Source organism: Tamandua tetradactyla, chromosome 4 (assembly GCF_023851605.1).
Source record: "Tamandua tetradactyla isolate mTamTet1 chromosome 4, mTamTet1.pri, whole genome shotgun sequence".
In the NCBI taxonomy this organism is placed as follows: domain Eukaryota; kingdom Metazoa; phylum Chordata; class Mammalia; order Pilosa; family Myrmecophagidae; genus Tamandua; species Tamandua tetradactyla.
In genome coordinates this window covers 65,760,051-65,786,866 of record NC_135330.1, presented here as the reverse complement: position 1 = coordinate 65,786,866, position 26,816 = coordinate 65,760,051, and the positions used below count along the sequence as shown (strand labels likewise).

Here is a 26,816-nt window from a genome sequence, read left to right as displayed (position 1 = left end):
TTCTTGTTAATTGGGAGTGCCAAGGACCAACACCTGATTTTAAAAATAGGCATTTTGTAGCCCATCCTTTGTCCCCAGTTGCAGGTCCTCGGGATTACACAGTGGTCAGATCTGAACCATCATTTGCACTTTGAAAAAGAGTCATATCATGTCATTGTGTTCAATCAAATTTGCATTTTAAGCCTTTAGTTTTATAAAGGGGTGAAAGGCTTTGTTCCTGATTCAAAGGAAAGTTAGGCAACAAGATCAGATCAGGGAGTTTTTTTTCTAAACTTGAACACCCTTCTTCTGTGCAATCCAAATGTATCTTAGGTTGAAGACGATGGACCTTAAGAAAAACCTCCTTTCATAATATTAAGGTTTCTGCAGAGAAATGAACCGAAGGACCATACCGCCTATCTCCCCCTTTGGACTACATACACAGATATGAGATTGGACTGCATGATTTGTAAGAGACTCCCGCTCAGGACCTCAGAGCATGTTCTCCTAAACTGCACATTGTCTTAGCCTCTCCTTGGTGTCATCATCTGCCCAGTCTGGCTCCTCTCTCCTCAGCCCTTACCTCCCTCATCCGTGACTAGGCTCACTGTCCCAGCCCAGAGTGCCTGTTGTTCCACTTCACCAATATGCAGAACAGACAGTAAGGAATAGAGAGCTCTGGGATCTATCAAGGAGTGGAGAGTGGAACCAAAGTCCTTAATCCCTGCTGGAAGAACAAGACGAGCCCCTTGAGATTTAGACCCTGGTCTGGAGAGGAATGACTGCAGAGAAGGCATCCCTGGTGCCAGGGGAGTCCTTTGTCTTTGTATTTTTATGATGATGGTGACTGTTATGACCAAACTGAGAGAAAACGTAATCACAGAAACAAAACAGAACAAAAACACCTAATACATAGAGACAGATCCTGCAGAAGAAAAAAAAAGTGACAAATCTAGAACAGCGGTTTGAATGAATAAAATAAATAATTACAGTCATTTATGTGTCCTGCTCACTCTACGTTTCATCAACATGCAGCACTATATCTGGCATGACTGTCATCAATGTGTCAGATTGGTCTTGTTTTAGGAGATTAGCAAAATGCCTGCGCTTTAGGTCCTGATGGTTTCTTCTGCAAGATTGCTATAGGCTAAAAACTTTTAAAAGAAACAACAAAAGGAAAGGAAAGGGGGGGAGAATCAAAGGATACTTGCTCTTGCTCTAGTCACAGGCAAAGGCTGACACAAAAGGGTTAACAGTTAAGTGGAAGTCTAGTCCTAGCCACTTGAAAAAGTAAGATCTGGCATCTTTATAAAGACGAACAGGGCATTTGGGGCCGCGCAAACCTCCACCTATTTTGGCCTCGACCGCGGTAATGCTAGTCTCCCTTCAACGTCCTCTGCCTTTGTGACTCAACCCGGGAAGCTTACGTGAGTGGGAGCCAAGGAGAGGGGCTGGCTTTGCCAAGACTAAAGAGGGAGGGGAGGGGAAAAAAGCAAGAATCTCCCACCCCCCTCCCGGGCGGAGGGGGCAGGAGGAGCGCGTCGCAGCTCGGCTGAGCAGTGCCTTCGACTCCCTGCATCTGTTGAGGGAGCGGCGCGGGAAGGATGCTGGTCCGCAGGGGCGCGCGCGCGGGGCCGGGGATGCCGCGGGGCTGGACCGCGCTCTGCTTGCTGAGTTTGCTGCGTGAGTATCGCCCGCGCGCGGGGGCCAGCCGGACTCTCGCGGCAGGGGTGGGGGGGTCGAGGCTTGCCCAGAGGCAGAGCGCCCAGAGCAGGGTCACGCGGAGGACAGAGGGACCCCTGCCCCAACCCACGCACTGCGGCCTACGGCCGCTCGGGAGTTTTAGGGGAGGCGGGTGGAGCTGAAGCCAGCTGGGAGCAGCGCCTCACCTGGGAATTGGAGGGAATGGGAAGGAAAGGCAACCACAGCGTGGGTGCGGATTACCCAAGGTGTAAACTGAGCAGCGCGCCCTAGACTTCCCAGGGTGGGACAATAGGATTCGCGTGTCTTTGAAATAAGTGCTTTGCAGAAGCGAGAATCTCCTTGCGCTGCCGAAGGTGCGGAGCGCAAATGGAGCCAGCACCGGGAGAGGGAGTGAGGAGAGAAAGCCAGAGAGTTTTGCCGCTGGTGGTTGATTGGGAGAGCCGCAGCTGCGAGCGGGTTGCGGGAACCCGGCGCAATACCCCAAATCCGCCAGGACCCCGGGTATCGGAGTTGATAGTAAGAAATCGGAGCAAGATAATCCGCGCCGAGGTCCCCGGCCTAATCCGTGCATGACAAGCCCAGTTAGGTGAATAAGGGAGTTGGAAATGACGGACAGGAATAAAAAAAAAAAAAAAAAAAACTCCTCACATTTCCCATTGGAAAGCTAAATTACAACTCCTCCTTCTGACATTCCCACGGATCCCCTCTGGAGAGAAGGTGGTGGTTGACTTTGTTACATTTGGAGATTTCCTTCCTCTGTCTCCTTCCCAGTTCTAACCTTGTAGGCAGGTAACACGCCCCCACTCGCCCACACGTACCCTTAGCTCTTGCTCTGCCTTTGGTCAAAAATAATAGGTACACGATGAATATCGTTGATTGCTTTCATTTGGGGATAACATTTTCCATTTCGTCTCATCACACTTAGAAGGTTTTAGACATTGTTAAGTTTTCTCATTTTTGCTCAAGATTTGGCTTCCAGTCCCCAAGAGCTCCCAGTTCCCTCTGTTCACCACCTCTTGAAGGCCACCCACAGCCTGGACCCTGTCCACTGGGCCTCTTGGCACGTGGCCCATCTGCTGTCCCCCTTTGGGTCCCGCCCAGAAGAGTGCTGGCTCCGGGATGGAGGGAGCTGAATGGGACTCCAGGCGGACACTTTGGGGCAGCCTCAGACCTCGTCTTTGAGGCAGGAAAAAAGCCTTTGCTGAGGTGCTGAAGCCCTGGAATGGGAACTGCCCTGGGTGCTGTAGGCTTCACCCTTGTGACGCGGATGCGCTGATTGGGATTGCTGTCCCATGCTCTGCTCTCCTGTGACTGCGCAGCTGGTGATGACCTGGTCTCAGCCGCAGGAGGCCCACCCTTTCCTCATTTTCTCAGCTGGGCAGTGCCAATCTCTCTCTCGTCTCCTAAGAGGTGGGGCTGAGGGGAGCACCTCCATCTCTGCAAAACTTTGAGCAGACAGGCGGAGAATCCCAGCAGCCTAGGCCTGGCGTGGGGACGGGGCATGGGCTCCCCCATCCGTACCTTCTGAGAGCTTTTTAGTAGTAGGAGTCATTTTCTGCCCTGGGAAATATGTGGGGGTAAATGAAATAAGGGACTGAACCTCATAATTCTAACAAAGAATTGCAGAAAGTCTGTGCTGTTATTACTGTGAAATACAGGGCGTTCTGTGGTTCTCACCTCACTTACCACCACAATGAGCGTTATGCTCGGAAGGACCCTGTGAGGATTTGACATGGAGATGGGCGTAACAGTCGATCAAAAGTGGGCTCTCTTTGTTGGGGTTGGAGTGACTCTCAGACCAGAGTTAGATCGGAAGTGAGGGTTAGGGGACCACCAGCCTGTAGCTGCCACACTACCAGCTGGGGCGGGGAGCCTTTCCGGTAGTTGGGGAACCCTGTTTACCAAGCACAGGCTGTCTCTATCCTCTAAGCCTTCCACTGCCTGTCCTTCCCCTCTCCTTAACAGCGGTCCCCAGTCCCGCCCTCCACATTCCTCTCCTTCCTATGGGTCCTTCATGCCTGCTGACCCCACACCCATATCCTGTCTGGGGCTACATGTAAGTGGGGAAAAAAGAAAGGGGAAAAGAATTTTATCAGATATTTTCCAGAAGAGAGAGGACTCCACCCTTTGAATCTCTGCCACATGGCGACCGAGGAGCAGCAGCCTTTGGGACCTCTGACTAATTCAGTGGTCCCCAGTGCCCCCCCCCCCCCCCCACACACACACTTTGTAGGGCCAACCCAGCTGGCACGAGCTCTGCAAAGGCATTTCTCCGTCAGCATTCCTGTTTGGCTGATAAAACACACGGGGGACCTGGGCCTCTGCTCCTCATCCCTCTGGCTCCACCTCCTGGGCCCCCTCGTCCACTTGTCCTCATCTCCTTCTCGAGTCTTTGTCTCCAAAAGCTCAGGGCAGGAGGTGCCAAACTGCAGCAGATAAACTCCGGTGCAGAGCCCTACAAAAACAAATAGAAAAGACGAACAGATTCCTCTTCTTAAGATTCCACTGCCTGATTTCGTTTAGGCTCTGGGCTGGAGGGCTGGGGTTTGCTTCAGGGCTGGGTTGTCACCTGGCTCCGCCGTCTGTGGTGGGAGGACCTCCCTCGCTCATTGACTTTGGTGCTCCAACTAAATGGCCCCAAGTGTGCAGAACTGAAAGTATGAAGGTACAGAAAAAGAACAAACAACAACAGCGAAACCCACCCTCCAAAAAAGAAAAAAAATCTCAAAGTAGCCAGGTCAGAATTTCCTTATTTTTCTGGGCTTTGACTTCTCTAATGAGAACATTCTCTTTACTCCTCAGCTAAGAATTGAAAGCATGATAGCTACAGGCTGTAGTCCCAAGGGACCTCACTTGGTGCTAAAGAGAGACATACATACATCTTGGGAGGAGGGAGATACAGATAATGATACAAATAAATAAGGATGCGTATGGAGCTGTGCCTCCTAGTACCTACACTCTGGATCTCACCAGGGAATGAATCACTTCCCTTAGTTGCAAAGGAAGAGGCCTTTTAACTTAATTGGGAAGTCTGCTCCTTCCTGATTGAGGGAGAGAAAAAACACAACGGAAAACTGTTGCCTTCTAGGTAGGCAGTTCCATTGTTTAAGAAAATGCCTTGATGGGTTATTGGTTGAGAAAGCCTAGACCCTGGGTAAACCCCGGATGAGCCAGGACAGAAGAGAGGAATGAATTGCTGAGCATGATAAGGGAAGGTGGAAATTTTTATTTGGGTGGGCCCCTGAGACAATGTTGAAGAACTCCAGAGCCCAAGAAGAGAATAGAGAGGGGAGGAGAGGTGGGTGGAGGCTGGAAAAGACCTGGTCGAAGATTCTTACAGGATGCCTTAGAAGATGACATGGACTTTTTGCATGGCAGTGTCGAATATTTTAAGATTTTACTGTTGTCTCTTCTGGGCTGTGCTGTAATCTCTCTCCATGATCTCAACTCTTCAGTAAAAATTGGCCATGCATACTAGTACCACTTGTGTCAGTGGGACTCTGGGGGGAAGAGAGGACTGTGCACTTGGCTAGCTTACAGTGAAGTAAGACAGGAAGAGAAGTGCTCTGCTACCACCACAGGACAGGGAGATACAGAACCAGGAGCCAGGAGCCAGTGGCATTAGGAAAATGGAGGAAGAGGTATCTGGGAGAAGCGTAGGCCCATAGAGAATCCTCAGGATACTGGGGTTCCACAGTAAGTGGGAGGGGGTCCAAGACATGCTATTTTGAATCATAATGGGAAGCCTCAGTGAACTGGCAGCATTCAAGCCAAGACACTTGGTTTATCCCCACACCTCAGTTTTGTACCTGAAGTTTAGGAAAGCCTCTGTCCAGCTCTTTGTTTTAATCCCAAGACACCCTGAGCTCAAGATAGAATTCCTGGTCTGAAGGGCCACAAACATGGATGCTTAATGTTTCCAGGAATATGGGTGGCTTACTATTTCCCAAAGCAGTTCATTCCATTTTAAAAAATAAGTTCATTATTTTATTTCCTTGTATTGCTGTGACATTCACCTTCCTGTATGTAACTTCTAATCATTAGTTTTAATTCTAGTCTTTAGGCTATGTCAGAATTCATCTGATCCTTCCTCATGACAATCTAAGACATGACTAGTCCGCCTCACTAGATTATAGACTTCTTAAGGGCAGGGATTTATTTAAATTATCATAGCACTAACACCAAATAGAGGGAAAGAAATCTCTCTTAATTTGTACTCCCCGCCGTGCTAGCATAGTCCTTTATATATCATTGGTGCTTAAGAAAAATAAGAATGAGTAAGTGAAATGAATCTTGAAGAAAGTTATTTATTTTCCCTTCCCAGCTTCCTCTTTTCCAGATCAGGGGTGAGCAAGCTTTTTCTGTAAAGGGCCAGATATGAAATAGTTTACCCTTGGGGGGGGGCATATATGGTCACTGATGCATATTTTACTTTGTTTTATTCTACAATACATAAAAGATATTCTTTTTTTTTCCCCCATTAACACTTTATTTTGTCTCATTTCGCTCTTCCCCCTTTTGGTCAAGAAGTTTTTCTCAATCCCTTGATGCTGAGTCCCAGCTCACTCTAGGATTTCTGTCCCATGTTGCCAGGAAAGTTTACGCCCCTGGGAGTCATGTCCCATGTAAAGAGGGGGAGGGCAGTGAGATTGCTTGCTGTGTTGGCTAAGAGAGAGAGGCCACATCTGAGCAACAAAAGAGGTTCTCTGGGGGTAACTCTTAGGCTTAATTTTAGGTAGGCTTAGTTTATCCTTTGTGGGGTTAAGTTTCATATGAACAAACCCCAAGTTTGAGGACTCGTCCTATTGCTTTGGTTGTCCCCACTGCTTGTGAGAATATCAGGAATTCTCCACATGGGGAAGTTGAATTTTCCCCCTTTCTTGCCATTCCCCCAAGGGGACTTTGCAAGTACTTTTTTATTCACTGTTCAAATTACTCTGGGATTTATTGGGGCATCACTCTGGACAAATCTACAAAATTTCATTCCCTGCTCAAGGTTCCATGTACTCATGTTGTTCAGTTAAAATCGATCAAGGTTCCATGTACTTATGTTGAGGCCTCCACATAAGTTATATTAGGGAATGCGCTGGTCAAAATATAAAGAAACAGCTTTTGCTTTAGTCTCACACATAAGTTAAAGTTTTAAAATATGAATTACCTTCTATTTTCCACGCCCTCCAGTATTAGCATTCCTTTGTTCTTCCTCGTGCAAAAACATTTTGAAATTTGTACATTTAGTCACTATCATTAAACACCCTAGGCGTTCCTAGATTATACCATTTCAGTCTTTACTGTCTATCTTTCCTTCTGATTTCATTTGTGTCCCCAGTCTTCCTCCCTCTATCATTCTCACATTCAGCTTCATTCAGTGTACTAACATTATTGTATTACAGTTAGGTAGTATTGTGCTATCCATTTCTGAGTTTTTACAATCAGTCCTGTTGCACAGTTCTGTATCCCTTCAGCTCCAATTACCCAATATCTACCCTATTTCTATCTCCTGATGGCTTCTGTTCTTAACTGAACTTCTCCAAGTTCATTCACTAATGTCAGTTCATATCTGTGAGACTGTGCAGTTACATGCTTCATAACTTTATTCTGTCTTACAGCTGCATAATAGTCCATCATCTGTACAAAAAAATATTCTTAACTTACAGGCTATACAAAAAGAAAAAACAGGCCATAGGCTAGATCTGGTCCACCACTATAGCTTGCCAACCCTTGCTCTAGGTGAATACCACTAGGCCCTAGACCATATGACAGTTTCTAGAACTTTCCTAATTCCTATTATCCTCCCATGGACAGTCCCTAGTTTTAAAAAAACCCGTCTTAAAACGTGGCCTCAGAACAGACTACTGTACATAGAGGGGGTTGATGTGAACATGCACCATGCAGTCGCCATTCGTTTCAGGGTCTGATTCTGGACTCAGGGGACGGCGCTGAACCCCGCGAGTAAGACAAATGAGTGCACGATGTGGTTCCGCCACCCAAGAAATTTATAATCTAGCTGAGGTGACAAGACCTGTGCTTAGGAAACAGCATGTATGATTTTGTGCCAGATGAGTGATGGAGATAAGTACCTTAGGCTGTCTGAAAAGCAGAAGGAAGAGGCCTGTAATAAAGGTAACCACTGTTTCTCGAGCATGTACCAAACAAGCTAACTGCTTTACATCCTTACCTCCTTTACTCATCAAAAACAACTAGGAGGCAGGGGCTATTTTTAACCCCCATTTACAGGTGAGGTTTAGAAAGTTTAAGTAATGTCCCAAAGCTAGAACATGGTAGTGAAGCATTTGAAAATGACCTGCCTGATTGCAAACCTCAGTGCTTTGTTTCTAGGCTACACTGCCTCACCAAAAATACAAGCTGTGGGCTCCCAGCAGCTAAATTCCCAGCAGAGGCTGGCATGTTCCCTCTTCCTAGTATTGTAACACAATAGGCTCAAGTACTCAGAAACTCCTCCGGGAACTCCTCTTAAGTCAAATGCTAGAATTGGATGGACAGAATGGGACCGACTGGCAAGGAGCTGAGATCAGGAAATAGAACCAGGGAGGTTTGATCACAAGAAGCAAGACAAACTACAGGAAAACGCAGACTCTTACAGCCTGGGAAGTTAGCTATTCAGGTAGGCAGGCTTTCTGTATCACAAGGGTTTGCAACCCCCTTTTAAAGACCAAGAGTCTTCAATTAACCAATTACAGGTAGAAATATCTTTTCAATGTATTATACATGCCTCTACATCTTTCTACAGGAAAATGGAATTTAACCTTCATGATTCAGATGTATCAAGAAAATAATTTGGCCATGGTACAGCAATCAGTGTCATCCTTAAAGCCTCTTAAGGGTCACATGTCTATTTATTCTGACCATACATGATTCCAGTCTAGTGAGGGGTTTAATACTTATGTCTGCTTTCCATTTATTTCTGATTCTTGGTTTTTAGGGGTTTGCTTCTCACATTCCTCTCCTCTTCCTAATTTGCTGCTTTAGCTAGGATATCAGATAATCTGGCTGGTTAGAATCATGTGTAACACAAGAGCAACTGTTTCTGAATAAGTACCTTTAAGTGAGATGCGTTCACTACTACATGAATTTTGTGACTTCTTCTTGCCTTCTTAGAATCCTCATTTTACTAGCTTCCTGATACCTTGTCTCGTCCCCATTCTCTTAGTTCTAGACAAGTGAGTTGAGATCAAATAGAATACCTGGGGAGAAAGGTTAATAAGGATGGAATAATATCGAAACAATAGAAGATAGCCTTTAATTCAATTTTAAATTATACACTGCTCTGTAGGGTTGGAGGTAAGGGCCGTTTCTCCTGTCTGGAATGGAACAGAATGAAGGTTTTGATTGTCTCTCAGCATCTGACAACTCTCACTGACTTATAATTTGCTTTTACTCCCCTAGAAAGTTGAGAATCAGAAGCTCAGATAAAGAAAGATCAGCATTTGATGATTTCAAGCCATCGATGTAGGTGGGAAGATAGGATAAAAAGAGACCTGTCATCAGTCTTGGCTCTTTTACATGTGATTCCTCCAAAAGCATTCTCTTCATAGTAGCTCCATAAAGGGATTCCCAGAGATGTGAAACCAAGAGGCTCACTTACTGACAGTCCCTGTGCTGAGGCGCCTTGGTCAGGATTGTCTCCCAGGCCCGGGGTGCCCCTTACTCTACCCCAGCTCATACCTGCACAAGCACATGCTACTTGGCCTTGCCTCTCTGTCCTTTCTCTTTGTCCTGAATCTCTAGGGTCTCGGAGGCTTCTTTGCCCACCCTAGGTGCAGGGACGTGAATCTGAGGTTGAGATCTCATTTTCATTTGAGGATTTATCCTGTTACCTGTTCTCAGTGGTGAGTGGAAGGAGGCTGCTGCAGCTGGGAACCTGTCCCTGGTGGGTCAGCGGCTGGCCTGGGTCCAGAGTTTGCTTCACTCTTCTGGAACTGGTGTCTCTGTCCTCAGAACTAGCAGCAAATCTCTCTTCACATCTGGAAAAGTTCAAGAGTGTTTGTTTGGGTGAAGAAGGCCCCTTCTGGGAGGGGGTACAAAAGCATGACATCACCTCAGCCAGACCCAGCTTTCTTTGGAGAGAGAAAAGGGCTGGGCGGGGCTGGGTTAGACAGGATTCCCAGGAACTGATGTGTTGGAGTGGGGCAGGGTAAGCAGGCAGAGGGGCTAGTGTGGTGGAGGGTACTTGGAATGGTCCCTTAAAAGAATGATCCTTCAATTCAGTCTCCCCACCCTCTGCAATGAATTAATACCTTAGAATCAGATAAATGAGAGGGTCCTATTTAAGGAAGAAGTCTAGACCTGCTTTCCATTTATGTTATTTCAATAACCTGCCTTCTGCCTGAGGCAGATGGGAGCCCATCCTTATCCTTTTCTCTCCAGAGGTGTGGGAGGAGCATCCAGATACTCAGCAGTTTGGGCCCAGTGTCACCCTCTTGCTACATCTTCTCAAGAGTCAGCTAAAAATCAGTGGCCCCACTACTGTTGTGGCATGTGAACTGTGAGCTTCCTTCTTGGGTTATAATTCTATTATTGATTCAGGTTCTTCATCTCTGAAATGGAGATAGTAATATCACTTCTTCCTCCTATTTACCTGACAAGTAACATTAATACATGATTGTTGCACTCATCATCACTATTAGTCTACTTGCAGCAGGTAGGGGAGAGAGGTATCTGTGTAGAGGGAGAACCTTGTCACTTTTAGGGGAAAGATTCTTGGGCTTTGGTTAATCCAAATTAAATATCTAACTTCCTTCTTGAGGCTGAGGGAACCAAGAGGTGCCATTTTACATCGTTGTTGTTGTAGTTTTAATCTGAATCTCAACTGGGAAAATTTAGAGACAAGCTTGAGCTGGACCTGGAACTTCAGGGGCTTTTCCTTGAGGATGGCACTGCTGGGTGGGAGCTCTGGATACCAGGTTCATTCCTAACATTTGGAAAGCCTAAGGCAAGAATACAAATGGTGACCCACATATTATATATCTCAATACTGCATAATTATAAATTAGGTCAACTATCTTAAGATAAATAAACTATCTTCTGTCCTTTTAACTTGACCAAGACCCAGTGGCTTTGATGGTCACTTGGAAGGCCACATTCAAATTTGGAATTCTCACACAATTGGAATTCAGTGCCACAAGGTGGCCGAGGAAAAGAGTCAGCCTTTAGCCCCAGCCCACCCCGCTTCTCTTCCTACTCATACTGTGTGAACCTTGTATGTGAGCCTGGGTCACACCATCCACATGTGTGAGCTCTAACCCTTCCCTCTGCAAATATCCAAACTTGGTGATCCTTGGGTTTAGGGGTATATACCCTGGTACTACCGTTCACCCTTGAAATAATGATCTAGAGGAAAGGTCCATACAGGCCATGGAAGTGAGTGACGAACCATTTGGGCAGGAAATTCCAGGGCCCCTGGTCCCCAAAGTATGGTCTAGAAAAGAGGGTATATCCCCTTTGGTCTTATGGTCTCATGGTTTGGGCAGGAAGAGGGACAGACTTTGGCTTCCTGCCTGCTCAAACAAATACCATGTAATGTGCTGACTTAACAACAGAAACTTATTGAGTCTCAGTTTTGAGGCTAGGAGAAGTACAAAATTGAGGTGTTAGCAAGGTACTGTTCACTTCCTGAAGACTGTGGCATCCTGGGGCTGGCTGCCCGTGATCCTTGGGGTTCCTTGGTTTTTCTATACTATAGCAATGTTCTCTCCTTTCTCTTCTATGCTCTGTTGACTTCTGACTTCTAGCTTCTCATGGCTTCGTCTCCCGTGTTCAATTTCCTTTCCTTATAAGGACTTCGGCCAACTGGATTAAAGCCCACCCTCATTTAGATTGGACACACCTTAGCTAATCACATCTTCAGAAGTCCTATTTGCAAATGGGCTTAAACCCACAGGCTTGGGACCTGAACATATGCCTTTTTTGGAGATCATGACTCAATCCCCAACAGTATGGAAGGAAAGGGCAAGGACCCTCATGAAGTTCTTCAGAGGATATCTAGATACAAGAATATTATAATATAGTAACATGAAACTTTGAGGCAGTGTTCATAGTGTTCATAATATGTTAAGTAAGGTATGAAATTTACACATGAGTATATATTGCAAGCAGGGAATGTTCCAGAGAGATTCTGCCTGAGGTTAAGAAAATTGATCTGGTAATGTCATGAAGCTTCAAGATGGTTTAGGTTCTGATTTTTCTTCCTTGTTTCCCTATAGCCTCTGGGTTCACAGATATGGACAACTCAACTACTGTTGCTACAATGCCATCTACCACAGGAATACCATCAGCTATTTCTGCAAATGTATCAGACCAGACAGCCTTAACACCAAGTACTCTTGGAATGAACAACCCCAGTCCCAACCCTGTCTCTCAAGAGAGCAATCAGACCACAAAAGCCCTCACCTCAGGTAAAAAGAAGGAGTGTTTGTTTCAGAACCCCTGAAGATGCCGCTAGTGCTTGGGTAAAGCATTTAGACAACATCACTGCCATGCACACAGATGGAATCATACAAGCCACTTATTCTAATGGTTTGGGCATCATGCTTAGGGTACGGTACCTTTGAGTAAGTCTCAGTTCTAGATAATTCTTCCTATAGTTACAGCTTTCTCAGGCCAACCCTCCATCCAAAAGAAGGAAAATGAAGCCGAGGCAGCTGATCCTGCTCAGGAGTGTCTCTGTCTCCATACCCCCTTGCCGAGTTCCACTTAGTGATAAAATAAGAATCAGATGAGACTCCATAGAGATCTCTGATGTCTTCTAAGTGAAGGAAGGTAGATACCAATTTCAATTGTGAGTCTGATATCTTGAGGGTGGACCAGCAGCTCTTTCAGTTTCAGAATCTTAAGGGCCCCTCTAATACATTGTAGATTTCAGCTATGGTTTTCACAGCTGGCTTGAAATGAGTTTGATCAGGGTTTGGATATGAAGGAGCTGGTAACTCCCCAAATTCCCTTTCAGGGTTGAAACCCATACCTGTGTCATTGTAAGATTTTAATTGAAGAGTGTGATCTGAAATGTATGGGTATGTGTACATTCACATTTGTGTTTTGGTCTATTCCAGAGCCTACAGTCAACCTCATGTCTACCTCTGGGATTACTTCAATCCCCGAAACCATGAATTCTTCTGTCCAGTCACAGACCTCTCTAGCCATATCTGTGGCCACTACCCCAACCAACTTTTCAACTTCAGAGAAAACTCTGGAGCCCAGCTTGTTACCTGGAAATGTTTCAGATCTTCTACCCAACAGCACCAAACCTATGACAACCTCCTATACATCCTATACATCATTTTCTCCTACCCCAAGCATCATTAAGGTGGGTGAGGTGGGCCAAATGGAGGATTGTCCCCTCCAACTTCTTTAGGATTGTTCCCCTCAACCTCTTTTCTTCCCAAACAGAGGGATTTGGGTCATGAAGTCAGCATGAAAAAGTGTATGGTTGAAATATCGTTGGAAGGGATGGAGCGGTGAGGAAAAGGATGGAATCAGACAGCAAGTTTGGTCCATGCTATGGACACTGCATTTTTAGGAAATTGAGAATAAAGGAGGTTACTCTTGTTCAGGGCACTATTTCCACTTTAGGAATATTTGAAAACCTTCCTCCTTTTAATTGGAGATGCTTCACCCAAAATGCTTAGGACAATGAACATTCCCTCTATGTGGAAGAGTTTGGTGCAGCAGGCATAAGGAGGCAGTACAGAGGTCATGCAATGGTAGGAACTAGGCAGACCAGGGATAGTGAGCTCATTCTGTGCTTCTCAGCCTTGGGACCTGTGGCTCTCCACAGCTGTCAGTATGGAAAGTAAATAAATAAATAAATAAAAATAATGAGGAGACGGAGCCTGGAGGCAGGCATTGGGGGAGTCTGCCTGTTTTCTGTTTTAAAAGGCTCCAAAAAGCAGTCTGGAGAATCTCGATGGCCAGGAAGAAAATGGGTGTCACCAGGATCTGCCAGGCCACCCATTATCTGATTGTCTGGCCTGACAACAGCTGCATGAATGGCTAGAAAACAATCCAGATGGGGAAAGATCCTCCCCTGCCCCCTTTCTGCACCCTCCAAACCAAGGTTCACCAAGATTTCAAGTAGCTGCTTGTCTGCAGGCCCAGGCTAGTAACAGAAGTTTTGACTTTCGTTTTATCTGCCAGGGATAAAGGGTGAGAAAGAAAAAGAGAGTATAGCTATTAAAAATCTCTGATCCTCTAACAGATTTTAAACCTGCTCTTCTCTAAACCTCTTAAAAGGAGACTTCATGGAAAGCAAGCTGGAAAAGGGGGGGGAAGAATGCAAATGAGGGACAAGGGGTGGTGGCTTATTTCCCTTTTTATGTTGCTTTTTTTTTCAATACAGGGAGAAATCAAATGCTTGAAAATCAAAGAAGTGAGATTGACCCATAGTGTTTGCCTGGAGCAAAATGAAACCTCCAGCTGTGTAAGTCATTCTTCTACCTCCTCCCCCATCCCCTCTGAACATCCTTTAGCCAGCTTGGACAGGACAGGACTTTGGTGGGGGTGGGGGCAGTTTAGCCTGGACTCGCTGCTCCTAGTACCCAGGCTTGGTGTTTAGGGTTTAGGGAAGCCCCATCTGGTGGGCAAAGAAGGCAAAGACAATTTTATTTAAATTTTGTTGTTACTTTTTTCCTCCTGTGTAGTTTCAGATGTAAGTTTGCTTTTATGTTAAGAAAGTCCTTCTCACCATCCAGATATAAACTAGTCACCGAAACTGTAGAATTAATTTTGCTGTAATGCTCTAGTCTTTCCCATGTGGTCATTTTCCCTAACATTATTTCTTGAATGAGCCCCTCCTTTGTTGCTTAGAATGCTTCTTTTTTTTTCTCTTTTAGCATTTTTTTTTAATTGTGAGAAATAACATACATACAAAAAAACAAGAAATTTCAAAGCACACCTCAACAGTCGGTTGTAGAATGGATTTCAGAGTTTGGTATGGATTGCAATGCCACAATTTTAGGTTTTTTTCTTCTAGCTGCTCCAAGACACTGGAGACTAAAAGAAATATCAATTTAATAATTTAGCAGTCATATTCATTTGTTAAATCTTATCTTCTCTGTTATAACTCTACCTTCTCCTTTGATCTTTCTCCCACTCTTTAGGGGTATTTGGGCTATGCCCATTCTAACTTTTTCGTGTTGGGAAGGGCTGTTGATAATATGGGTTAGGTGGATAGAACTAGTCCGTGTTCTGGAGTGGCTGGGCCCTCTGGATTTCAGGATTTATCTGGTCTAGGAACCCAACTGGAGGTTGAAAGTTTCTGGAAAGTAATTATAGTACACTGAATCTTTGTAGAATCTCAGATAAAGCCCTATTTGTTCTTTAAGGTTGGCAGGAATGGTTTTCTTTGGGGTCTGGTAAATTATGACAGTAGCAGTATCTAGCTGAAGCTTGCATCCGAGTGACCTCCAGAGTAGCTTCTCAACTTTATTTGTACTCTCTTAGCCACTGATACCTTATTTGCTACCATTCTTTTCCCCCTTAAAATGCTTCTTTTGACTTATTGTGTTTTTATATGCCCCAGGGCATCTTTTTCAGAGATATTTTATTTGTTCAATGTATCTATACTTTTGCCTGTCTTAAAATTTTAAAAATTATTGAACCTTTGCATTATACTACTTTTACCATCCAGCCAGGGAGTACTTCCCTCATTACACTGTGAACAATTAAATTATTTTCATCTGTTTTTTTTTAGAAAAACATCTTGTCAACACCTGAAAAATACCATTGAAATTTTAATTGGAACTACTCTGAAATATCCCTGTTCTCTCTGTTGTTCTCTTGAATCTCTTGGTATCTGGGTTTTCAGGATCCACCCGCCCCCGCCCCCGTGCCATAGATTTTATGGATTTCTTAAGGCTCTTTATAATATAGATTCCTCAGTATATATTCAAATTGATTATTATTGGTATGTTAGAAAGTTCATTGAATTTTGAATATTTATCTTGAGTTCAACTATTTCCTTGAACTTGTGCATTAATTCCAGGAGCTTTTCAGTTGGTTCTTTTTGGCTTTTAGGGTAAATAATCCTGTCATTTACCACAATATGTGGTTCTTCTTCTTCTTTTTAGTGGTTATGCCTTTTATTTAGGTTTCTAATTTGCATTGGTGAGAACTTAGAGCACTGTGTTCGATTTTAATGATCTTAGCAAGCCCCCTTGTGTTTGTTTCCTAACAGTTGCAAGGCTCAGGATGGAGGATGGGGTGAAGGGAAGTTTATAGATGGAAACTTTTCATAAAAGTTAGGAATCCATTTAAGGAATCATATTTGTGACATGTGGCATGCATTGAATGGAAAGAGCATAAAGACTGCATTCTGTAAGAGGCATATGTTACATTATTTTGTACAATCTGACTGCCAAGATCTTATCAGCAATTATCAGCTGAGGCTCAGTGACATACAAATCTTTTCGAATTACCTAAAGGAATGATTTACCTTAGAATTTTTTAACCTTTTATTGTAAAATGATTTCAAACTTTCAGGACAGTTGTAAAAATAACACAAAGCCAATATAGAGAATATAAATATCCCAATATATGTATGCAATATACCTCCTACCCAGATACAAAGGTTTACCAACTTTTAACATTTTGTTGCATTTATTATATCATATGATATAACAAATATGATATATATATATTTGTATAATCTCCCTAATTGTTCGCCTATTTCCTAAACATCTGAGAGTAGGTTACATATATCATACTCCTTGAATACTTAGAATTTCCATGCTTATTTCCTAAGAACAAGGATATTCAATTATATAATCACATTAGGGAGTTATCAAATTCAAGAAATTTAACATTGTTATAAAATATTGAGTCCACATTCGAATTTTTCCAGTTGTCCCAATAATATGCTCTTGGGCATTTTCTCCTCCGTTGTTAGCTCCAATCCAAGACCATGTATTACATTTAATTGCTGATATCTGTTTAAACTTTCTTTCTCTCTTTTAAAGTTAAGGTAGCACATATACAACATAAACGTTCCCATCTCTACCATTTCCAAGCATGTGATTCAGTGGCATAAATCACATTCACCATGTTGTGCTATTCTCACCATCACCCCAAACAGAACCCACTTCCCATTATGTATTATCTGTCCACTTCCCCTCCTCCTGCCCCTAGTAATCTGCTTTCTGTCTCTATGAATTTTCATATTCTAGTATTTCATGTATTTAATATTCTGAATTATTTCATATATTCAGAATCACACAATATCTGTACTTTTGTGTTTGACTTATTTCACTCAACATAACTTCTCCAGGGTCTAACTGTGTGCTAGCATATATTGGCACTTCATTTCATTTTGTGGCTGTATAATATTCCACTATACATGGATATATTTTATCTGTTCATCTGTTGATGGGGATTTGGGTCGCTTCCACCTTTTGTTTATTTTGAATGATGCTGCTATGAACATTGGTGTAAAAACATAGATTCAAGTCCCTGATTTCAGTTCTTTGGGGTATATAACTAGAAGTGGGATTACCAGGTGTTCTAGTTTGCTAGCTGCTGGAATGCAACATACCAGAAATGGAATGCCTTTTAAAAAGGGGAATTTAATAAATTGCAAGTTAACAGTTTTTAGACTGTGAAAATGTCCCAATTAAAGCAAGTCTATAGAAATGTCCAATCTAAGGCATCCAGGGAAAGATATCTTGGTTCAAAGGGCCAATGAAGTTCAGGGTTTCACTCTCAAGTAGAAAGGCACATGGTAAATACAGCATCATCTGCTAGCTTCCTCTCCAGCTTCCCGGGAGGCATTTTCCTTCTTCATCTCCAAAAATTGCTAGCTGATGGACTCTGCATCTTGGTTCTGTGGCGTTCTGCTCTCTCAGAATCTCATGGCTTTCTCTCTTGTCATTCTCTAGCTTTTTCCACAGTGCTGCTTCTTTTAAAGGATTCCAGTAAAACCAATCAATACTGATCGAGTCACATCTCCATGGAGATAATCTAATTAAAGTTTCCAACATACAGTACTGATAAGGATTAGAGGAAACGACTGGCTTTACAAAATGGGATTAGGATTAAAATATGGCTTTTCTAGGGTACATACATCCTTTCAAACCGGTACGCCAGGTCATATGTTATTTTCTATGTTTAGCTTTTTTAAGAGCACCCAAACTGTTATCCACAATGCTGCAACAATTTACATTCCCACCCACAACATACTCCGATCCCTAGTTCTCTACATTCTTGTCAGCACTTGTTACTTTCCATTTTTAAATAATGGCCAGTCTAGTGGGTGTAAAGTGGTTTAACCTATGACTCTCAAAAGCACTCGAAATTGTGAAGAAGTGAGTTTGCATATGGAATAACTAAATGTACGTTTGAAAAATAAACACAAATCTTTATATAATGTACCAGTAATACTCAGTGTGTTTCTGATGCTACTTTTCAACTCTGCCTTTGCTAAATGCAACTAAGGTAAATGTTCACCTTTTTCTTTTTTAATCATCTTGGTGTACATTTATTTTCTTGTGTGATGCAAGTCCATACCAGAATGTTAATTCTTCATTGCAAAGATTTAGAGCTCACTGCAGAGCATTCTAAGTGTCTGTTGCTCTTGAGAGTTCATCATGTAAGACAAAGGCCGGAAACATGTTGCCGCTCTTATTGTGCTATGGTCTCTTTGTCTCTGTGGTTGTTGCTGTCTAATCTGCTATGTGCCACCGCTGACAGGGTCTCTGCACATGACTCCTCAGAGATTGGGGAGGGTCTGTGAGAAGGAACGTGAAAAGTGAGCCATTCTTCCAGTTCTGTATGCTCAAGAAGGGTTCAGCACTGCCCATAAGAATCGGCTCTGTGGGGTTACCTGTGTAGAGGTGTGAGTTCTCCCCTGCTCCTCCCGAGTCCCTCTTCCTTCCTGAGGGCTCCCCTTCCCAAGGCCCCAAGCAGAGGTGCCTCCCGCTACTCTGCAAGGTAATTTCTCCTCACTCTGCAACGTTTGTTGCAGATTTTTTAGCCCCAACTCCCCACTGTTTTCCAGATTCCTTTTCCTTGGGTTCTATTTCCTGCTTATCTGATAATCAATCTGTTCCAAAAGCTGATAGAGGTATAGTGCCTCCTAATTTTCCTTAAGTCGTATTTGTATGTTTGATGTCTGAGGCGGGGGTGTGTGTGTGGGTGTGTGGGTGTGTTGTGTGTTTAAGGCACTGTTTCTAACTGTGGGAAACTCAGCCCCTACCCACAGCCTAATGAGGAGCACAAAGGATTTGGATACCCCTAACCACACACCTCTGAGTGCTTAAGTAAGTGCTAACTTACTTAAAATTACCTTGCAGAGTAGCGGGAGGCACCTCTGCTTGGGGCCTTGGGAAGGGGAGCCCTCAGGAAGGAAGAGGGACTCGGGAGGAGCAGGGGAGAACTCACACCTCTACACAGGTAACCCCGCAGAGCCGATTCTTATAGGCAGTGCTGAACCCTTCTTGAGCATACCTAGATACAAGCTCCTGCATCTAGGAAATGCCCCGTTGTCCAGACATTAAATTATCAATTATGCAGACACCTATTCTCGATGATCCGGGTACTCTTTCTACACTGATCCATAGTAAGAAACCCGGTGAATTAGCTCTCGGTATGGGGATTATTTAAGCCTATTTTCTGTGCTTGCTAATCCGTGGACATTTATAACCCAGTGACTCTCACTGCTTCCAACCCCGCACCTCCAGGCAAAACTCACCTGTGTGAGTGGGGAGGGGAGGGAAGGCAATCTCAGACTCTTGTCAAGCACCTGTTACCACATCTCAGCACCCTTGTTAACAGAGCGAGTCATCCACCCCAAGCCTGACACTCATTCTCTTTGCTGCAGTGTCAGGTTGGCTTTGTTTTGTGGTTGTGGCTTCTGAAATAGTTTCCAAAAAAAGTGAGATTGCTTTTTTTATTCTCTTATGCTACACCCTTGGTCCAGGGGAATCCACTGATTTGTCTCTTTTAGAACCACCCTTCTTTAGAGCCGCATTTGTTTATATGCAGAGGTTGTATTTACTCAGCGAACTCAACCCTTATTCTTTCACACTGACGCCATCTGAGGCATGTTGCCTCCAGCCTCCAGATCGTATCCCCAGCCCGCTCCTTCCTCACCCTTTGCCCAGCGCTAAAGGTCAGTTTCCATTCAGAAAAAATAAGTCGCAGATGAAGGACTTACGAAGGCAGCGTGTCTACTGGAAAGACCTTTCTGTTTGCAGAAAGGCTGATTTTTGCCCTCAGTCAGGTGCTTACTGGGTGCACGATGAGCCAGGTCCTTAGTGATTCCTGTCCCTACAGGAGAATACGGGTTTTGCCTGCAGTGTCATCTTCACACCAAAGCAGATTAAATTATTAAAAAAAAAAAAAATAGCGGGGGAAAGAAAGCTGTTTGGTCCTAAAATCTCAGCATTGGGAAATACTTTAAAGGTCACTTAGAAAAATTCCTGTTTCCATCCCTCCCCCACAACTCAATGCCTAAGAGTCCTTTGAAAGGAAGTTTAAAATATATACTTTAGAAATGTTGGTTGGTTTTATTATTGTGGTGATTAGGTTTGCAAAGTAACGGGGAGTGAGCAGAGGTAGTTCGGGACTTGCAAAACTGGTTCTCGTGACCATCAGGACAAGGCAGTGGCTTCCTCCTGCCCACTCTCCCGTGATGTCTGCCCACAGCCTCTCCTGGGGGAGGATGTTTATTCCAAGCATCCGGAGAAGCATTGTGCTTTGTTCAGGATCCACCTGCTTCTCTCTGAGCCTGAACACAATTCACTGATGCTGTTGGATTCCAGAGTGGGAGGCTGGCTGCTGTTACACCTTTGAATTCAGTCCAAGGGGTGGAGGGACCCTACGTTGAGGCCAAACCAGTTGGGGTGTTAAACTTAACAACAATTCACTGAGTTATTTTGTTTGTTTGGTGCTGTGCTTAGGACAGTCTGGGTTCAAAATTATGTGGCATACACCCACCCCTCACTTAGGACTTTTATAGTGTAGTCAGAGAGGAAAAAATACAAAGAGGCAGAATATGCTTAAACATAAACAGGTGGATTCTAGAGAATATTCTATATAAGGTATTGCTATTATTAATAATAATTTTAACAGTAGCCATTTATCCAGCGCCCACTGGGTCACAACCGATGTATCGGACCCTTTGATACAATACCTTGTAGGTCATCACAAACCAGTTGACAGGTGAGGAAGCCGACGCTCAGACTAGTTGCACAAGTTGCAAAGAAGCTAGTAAATGGCAGAGCAAGGATGGATGCTCAGTCCAGTCATCGATAGGGCCAGCTTCGTGCAGGAGGTGAATCTGAGTAGAATCTGGAAGGATGGGGATACAAGGAAGAAGGAAGCGTTCTTCATTCTCCTTGCCACCAAGACTGACGAACGCTGCACATCTCCCATGTCTGAGCTTCCTCCTGGTGGTGCCTCCATCCCCTCCCCACTAGCTTCACACCCACCTCATCTTCAAGGCTTATTTTGAGATGTTTCTAATAACCCCACACTACCTGTCCTCACCCTCCTTTGTGTGTTCATAATACTTTAGTTGTCCTTTTCTTGAGGTACTTACCGTCTAACTAGCTACGTGACCTCTTAATCTCTTAGTCCCTCGGTGTCTTCATCTGTAGAATGGTGAACACAGTAGTGCCCATCTCAAAGGGTTGCTTGAATCCTAAATGAATCAATACGTGAAGCACTGAAAACAGCACCTGATATGCGGAAAGCATCTTGATTTTACTTGGGTCATGTATGAACTGAGAACTTTGACCCTGAGGAACTCATTGCGTGAATTCCCCCACATGCATGACACACGCACAGAGCTTTCCCCACAGTGTCTTATACTTGTGACTTGAAAAATGCTCTTTAGAACAGCTCAACATTGTTGAGGTGCAGCTTTTTAAGACTCGCCAAGTTGAGGAGGGCACCATTTTGTTTTGTTATTTTCAATTCTGCAAGAAACCTGTCACTTTGCTTCTCTGAGGAAACACACATATTTTCAACCAGAGACACTTTGGAAGCAAGGAGTCCTCCAGATAACGTTTTCCCTCCTCTTCATCCAGAAGGATTCATGTAGGGAGGATGAAGGGGAAAGTGACACAAAGCTCTCCCATGAGAACTGGGTTTAGAGAGGAAGGAATCAGCAGTCATACTCATTTGTTAAATCCTGTCTTCTCTATTATACTCTTCTTTCTCTTTTTTTTTCTTTTTTGTGGAAAATATATGGAAAAAATTTCAAAGTACATTGCAATAATTAGTTGTAGAACAGATTTCACAGTTTGGTATAGGTTACAATTCCACAATTTTAAGTTTTTATTTCTAGCTGCTCGTATTCATTTGTTAAACCCTACCTTCCTGTATAACTCCACCATCACCTTTGATCTTTCTCTCACTTTTTAGGGGTACCCAAATACCCGTAAAAAATTCTCATATTTTATGTTGGAAAGGGCTGTCGATAATATGGAATAGGAGTATAGAACTGATTGATGTTCTGGAAAGGCTGGCCTGTCTGCACTTCAGGAGTTGTCTGGTGTTACTATTCCTTTTTAGTTAGAGAGGTTGTAGGTTTACAGAAAAGTCATGTAAAAAGTACATTCCCATATACTCCCTCTTGTTGACACTGCATTAGTGTGGTACCTTTGTTACTGTTGATGAAAGGATTTTAAAATTTTACTGTTAGCCATCATCCATAGTTTACATTAAGTGTTTTTCTCCTATATACCAGCTCTCTTATTAACACCTTGTATTAGTGTCATACAGTTGTTATAATTCATAAAAGGACATTCTTATAGTTTTACTATTAACCACAGTCCATTGCCCACAGCAGGGTTCCCAGTGTTATACAGTCCCAAGTTTTATCTTCCAACTTTCCTTCTAGTAACATACACACCCCAAAACTGCCCTAGTGCCAATCTCGACCTTGCCTTGTGCTGGAGCAAAGGAGCCTGGGTTTTCCTGCCTTAAGTTACAGCAGTCGGAAAATACCCAGCCCCCTTTCCAAGCTGGTAGGATCCTCTACCCTTGCCACAAGCAGCCGCCCTGCCCCACAGACAGGAAACTTTCTCCTCCACAGGCTCAGTTCTGATGGCCGTCACGGACCCAGTAGTGTTCCTCTTACAGGAAAGTTGCCCAAGACCTTCAGGCATTTCCTCCTCCACCATCTGCCATCCGGACAGAGGAGAAAGTTGTAGTTTCATTCCTTTTTTGTGCATGGGGGGGTCTCTCTGACTGGAGGCTACTTGAATACATTCTGGGAGGTGTGAGACAAGGTGCTGGAAGGGCACGCTCAATGCTCCTTTCCTAGGACTCAAGTGTTCAAGAAATATCAGGGTTTATCTTTTGGGTCTGATTTCCTGGGTCCTATCAACCCATCATCAGCCTGGAGAAAAGTTCATAAACAGCATGGAAAACTGGGTTCCATGCTTTCCAGAGAAAAGAGGGTAGAAGGCTAGACAAAAACACCATTTCAGTTTGAGCAGTGGTCTTCATGAGACCCCTTGATAAAGTAAGAAGTAGGAGGGAGGGACTGAGGACCTCACTGAGTAGATAAAGTCAGAGAATTTGTTGTCTGCCCCTCACCTTTCCTGGGCTTCTCTCCAACATTTAGGGTTACTTCAATGTTAGAACATTGAAGCAAAGGACTTTTTTCTGAGTTTTACTGCATTATAAATATTTTCTGTTATTGCAATTTCTTTTGAATTTTATTTTGAATAGAATACATGTACATGGGCGAGCCTTAACATGATGTTTCCTAAGTTTATTCTCTGGCATCATAGAGTGCTGCCTAAGACAGCTCTGGTGCTCTGACGGATAGATAAGTGTTTGGGTACTGGAAAGGTTTTGAGTTTCTTACTGAGTTTTGGCACATTTGCAATACAGCTTGCAATATTTTTTTCAGTTACAGTTTTAGAAAAAAGTACTTTTCTTGCGGGGATGGGGAGCTAATAGTGTGGCTTTCGCCAGCATTATTGTGTCAGACTCTGGATGTAGTTCGGGTACACTGGCAGTTTCATCTTCTGCTTGCCATGTTCCTCTGTCTTCCCAGGAGGACTTTAAGAAGGAAAGAGGAGAGGACCTGATCCAAGTGCTGTGCGGAAAACAGCAGACTGAAGCTGAGACTGGGACCAGGGTGTGCTCGTTACTTCTAGCCCAGTCTGAGGTTAGGCCTCACTGCCTGCTGCTGGTCTTAGCCAACAGGACAGGTGAGGGGCACGTCTGTCCGAGGGGCCAGGGACAGCATAAGGTTGAGGTTAGAGGGTCCTGGGTGGAGATGAGTCATCTCAGAACCTGAGAGCACAGATGCTGGGGAGGAGGACTTGGCTGACTTTGGGAGAGACCCTCCTGAGACAGATGGACCACCTTGGCCATCAGAGCATCTTCTAGAAGAGTGTGGGAAGGTAGAACAGGATAGTCTAGATTCAGCAACTCTTGTTTCTAATTCTAGAACTCTCCAGCCAGCTCCAACTTATGAAAAAGCACCAGTCTGACCTGGCAAAGGTAAGTTCTCTAAGATAATGGGTCTCAGAGGGAATACTGGGGCAGAGAGGTGGGCTAATTGGGGTGGGGGAGGAAGTAATTATCCTTCCCAGACCTGCTCTTCCTACCTCTCCATCTTCCTCCTTTCTATGCTTGAACCAGACATTTTAAGGTACATCTGAATGAAAGGATATCAGTCTCAGAGCCTCAATTTCAAAACTCCCTGAAGTGAATGTTCTGTTGTGTTCATTACTGTTGGGTTGCATTCAGCAGTCGAGTGGGCTGGGTCGCTCTTCCAGAACCCAGTTTCCATGAGTCACAGGCTGTCTTTTCTGTGTCTTCTCTTCAAGCTGGGGATCCACAGCTTCACTGAGCAAGACGTTGTGAGCCACCAGAGCTATTCCCGCAAGACCCTCATTGCACTGGTGACCTCCGGGATCCTGCTGGCTGTCTTGGGTACCACCGGCTATTTCCTCATGAACCGCCGCAGCTGGAGCCCCGCGGGAGAAAGGCTGGTCAGTTCTGGGGTCCAGGGCGAAGGAAACAAGGAAGATAATGGTCTGCAGGGGAGGTCCATGGATGTCATGGAGGGGGAGGAGAGGCACCAGAAAAGGCACTTCGGTGCCCTCACACAGGGATATGCACATTCCCACACTATGCGCTTGGAAAATGCAAAATTGGGGAGGGGCCGCTAGCTGGGGCCAAGCGCTGGCTCACTATGGTCACGGCATGTTCCTTTCATGTGTTTAATATTTCTCATGGGATGGTTCAGCAGGGGGCAACAAAAGAAGCTGCTAAGTCAGGGACCCACTGATAAAAAGACGAAAGGCCACAGGTACCACCTTACTCACAAAAAGGGGACCCGTGGAAGGGAAACCTGCTCTTGAAGTTTTCAGGGTAAAGGAGGATAGGTTTGGGATTTGACCCCAGCTAGTGGCCCTTCCCCAATATTGCATTTTCCAAGGGCATAGTGTGGGAATGTGCATAACCCTGAGAACACTTGGCATGGCCCAGGTTCGCGGGGTGGGCGGCTGGCTGCTGAGCTGCGCGCGCCGTGTGGTGCCTCGCCTCTGTCCTTTCTCTCTAGGAGCTGGAGCCTTGACCGTCCTTCAGGAAGAAAGGCATCTGCACACACAGCTGCAACCTCCCCGCCTCCCTCCGGCTCCCTCCTCCCCTTCCAATTCGCACACCCCACCAGAGTCACACACCTGCTTACCCAATAATGCTCCTTTATTTATACACCATCCAGGGCGAAGACCCTTATTATACGGAGAGTGGTGGAGGCCAGGGCTATAGCCCAGGCCCTGCGGCCTCCCAGGCGGCCCAGGGAAAGGCCAGCGTGAACCGAGGGGCTCAGGAGAACGGGACCGGCCAGGCCACGTCCAGAAACGGCCACTCGTCAAGACAACACGTGGTGGCTGATACCGAATTGTGACTCGGCTGTGTGGGCCAAGGCTGGGCAATGTCTGGGGAGGTGGCCTCTCCCTGCACCTGGCCATGAGCTGCCTCCGTGCTGGAGGTGTCACCTCTGTGTTTCACCCTCTCTCACGGCACACGCCTGCCCTTGGACGCCTTCCCTGGGGCCGTGGATTCTTTCCACCTTGGGCAGAGGCAGGTAAAACCCTGTCCTTTACGAATTCAGCTCTCTGAACCCGGACTCTGTGATGGGAAGAATAGCCAAGCTCCAGAGAACTCCCAGGGAAGGCTGCTGTCCTTGCTGTATTCACACACCGGCCCCTTCCCTTCTCTCCTTGTCTTCCCTGCCTCATTACAGGAACCCCCAGGGGACTGCACGGGCTCTTCTTGGGCCATAGTTTCCTCCCAGGAGGTTTTGCCTTTTATTGTTTCTTTCTTGTGTTTTCTTTACCTACTTTAGGAAAACCAAAGGACCCCTCTCCGCTTGCTCCCTCGTAATGATATTAAAAACTTGCTGTCTTAAGCCAATTCCCTTCTCCCTCCTCCACAACACTGTGGATTCCGTCACCAGCTCCCTCCTGCTCTACCTTCCACCCGCCCCACGCGGGCCCTCCTTTCTGTACGGAGGTCTGCACAGCTTTCTGGCTGGAGCCTGGGGCTGAGCTCCAAGTTTCAGAACAAATGTCCCTTGCCTGTGTGCTTAGGGGACAGTGTGGAGGTGCATGGGCACAGGTGAGAGCAGACACCTTCCCTCCTGGCCTCTCTGGGGCCACCAGAGTCTCTCCTTCAGCTTCTTTGTCTCTCTCTGGGTTGAGCAGATAGGACCACGGAAACAGAGCTTTGAGCAGAGCGTCCTGACCCATGCCTTCCTGGGGAATCCTCTTGCTCTGCGGCTAGGTTCAGGCTCGGTTCCTCTGATCTCAGCGCCCTGGCCTCCCCAGCCTCCTGGGTGGAGCTGTGGCCTCAGTCCCCAGCAAACTCTGTCTCTGTCTTTGCCTCCCTCACCCCAGCCCCCTTCACTGCTCTGCACCCCGTGCAGTCAGGGCCCCAGGGCATCTCCAAAGGACCCTCCCCACAAGCCACCTCTCTGAGGGGGAACCCATGTCCTCATTTTTGTTTTGCTTGTAAGAAGAGTGACCAAGGATCTCTGGGGGTCAATGACGGTTGGAAATACAACTTTCCAGAGATGGGAGGATTGGGTGGATTTTTTTTTTCTTGAATAAAAGTGTGTGTAAATACTGTAATTAAAGGGATACCAAAACAGA

The 26,816-nt window shown here is 45.1% G+C and overlaps 1 protein-coding gene and 2 long non-coding RNA genes across 6 annotated transcripts in view; 2 read left to right on the top strand and 1 right to left on the bottom strand.

Annotated features, from left to right (window-relative positions):
- The window catches only part of LOC143680996 (uncharacterized), a 30,931-nt gene extending 29,941 nt beyond the window's left edge, over positions 1-990 (top strand). For both annotated transcript variants that reach the window (XR_013174290.1, XR_013174291.1), the window contains one exon: positions 313-990. This is a non-coding gene — a long non-coding RNA (uncharacterized LOC143680996). The remainder of the gene's footprint in view (positions 1-312) is intronic.
- The window catches only part of LOC143680995 (uncharacterized), a 146,892-nt gene extending 145,331 nt beyond the window's left edge, over positions 1-1,561 (bottom strand). The window contains exon 1 of one of the 2 annotated variants that reach the window (XR_013174289.1): positions 970-1,561. This is a non-coding gene — a long non-coding RNA (uncharacterized LOC143680995). The remainder of the gene's footprint in view (positions 1-969) is intronic. The other variant, XR_013174288.1, reaches the window with a different exon arrangement.
- On the top strand, positions 1,311-26,816 carry CD34 (CD34 molecule). Of its 2 annotated transcripts, none has more exons than XM_077157669.1 (8): positions 1,311-1,662; positions 11,907-12,098; positions 12,753-13,006; positions 14,039-14,119; positions 23,705-23,861; positions 24,104-24,156; positions 24,486-24,650; positions 25,385-26,816. In XM_077157669.1, exons 1-8 carry the CDS (start codon positions 1,584-1,586, stop codon positions 25,568-25,570), a joined length of 1,167 nt encoding a protein of 388 aa, XP_077013784.1. In that variant the 5' UTR covers positions 1,311-1,583; the 3' UTR covers positions 25,571-26,816. The 2 variants fall into 2 exon arrangements, with proteins under 2 accessions (XP_077013784.1, XP_077013785.1); XM_077157670.1 differs by lacking the exon at positions 25,385-26,816 and adding an exon at positions 25,223-25,379 and having other exon boundaries at positions 1,313-1,662.

What these genes read in the sequence shown, in the direction of transcription:
- CD34 (XM_077157669.1), top strand. Translation starts at nt 1,584, where the DNA reads ATGCTGGTCCGCAGGGGCGCGCGCGCGGGGCCGGGGATGCCGCGGGGC. An exon ending in CACAAAAGCCCTCACCTCAG is followed by an intron (nt 12,099 to 12,752) that starts GTAAAAAGAAGG and finishes GGTCTATTCCAG; the next exon opens with AGCCTACAGTCAACCTCATG. An exon ending in AAAATGAAACCTCCAGCTGT is followed by an intron (nt 14,120 to 23,704) that starts GTAAGTCATTCT and finishes CTGTCTTCCCAG; the next exon opens with GAGGACTTTAAGAAGGAAAG.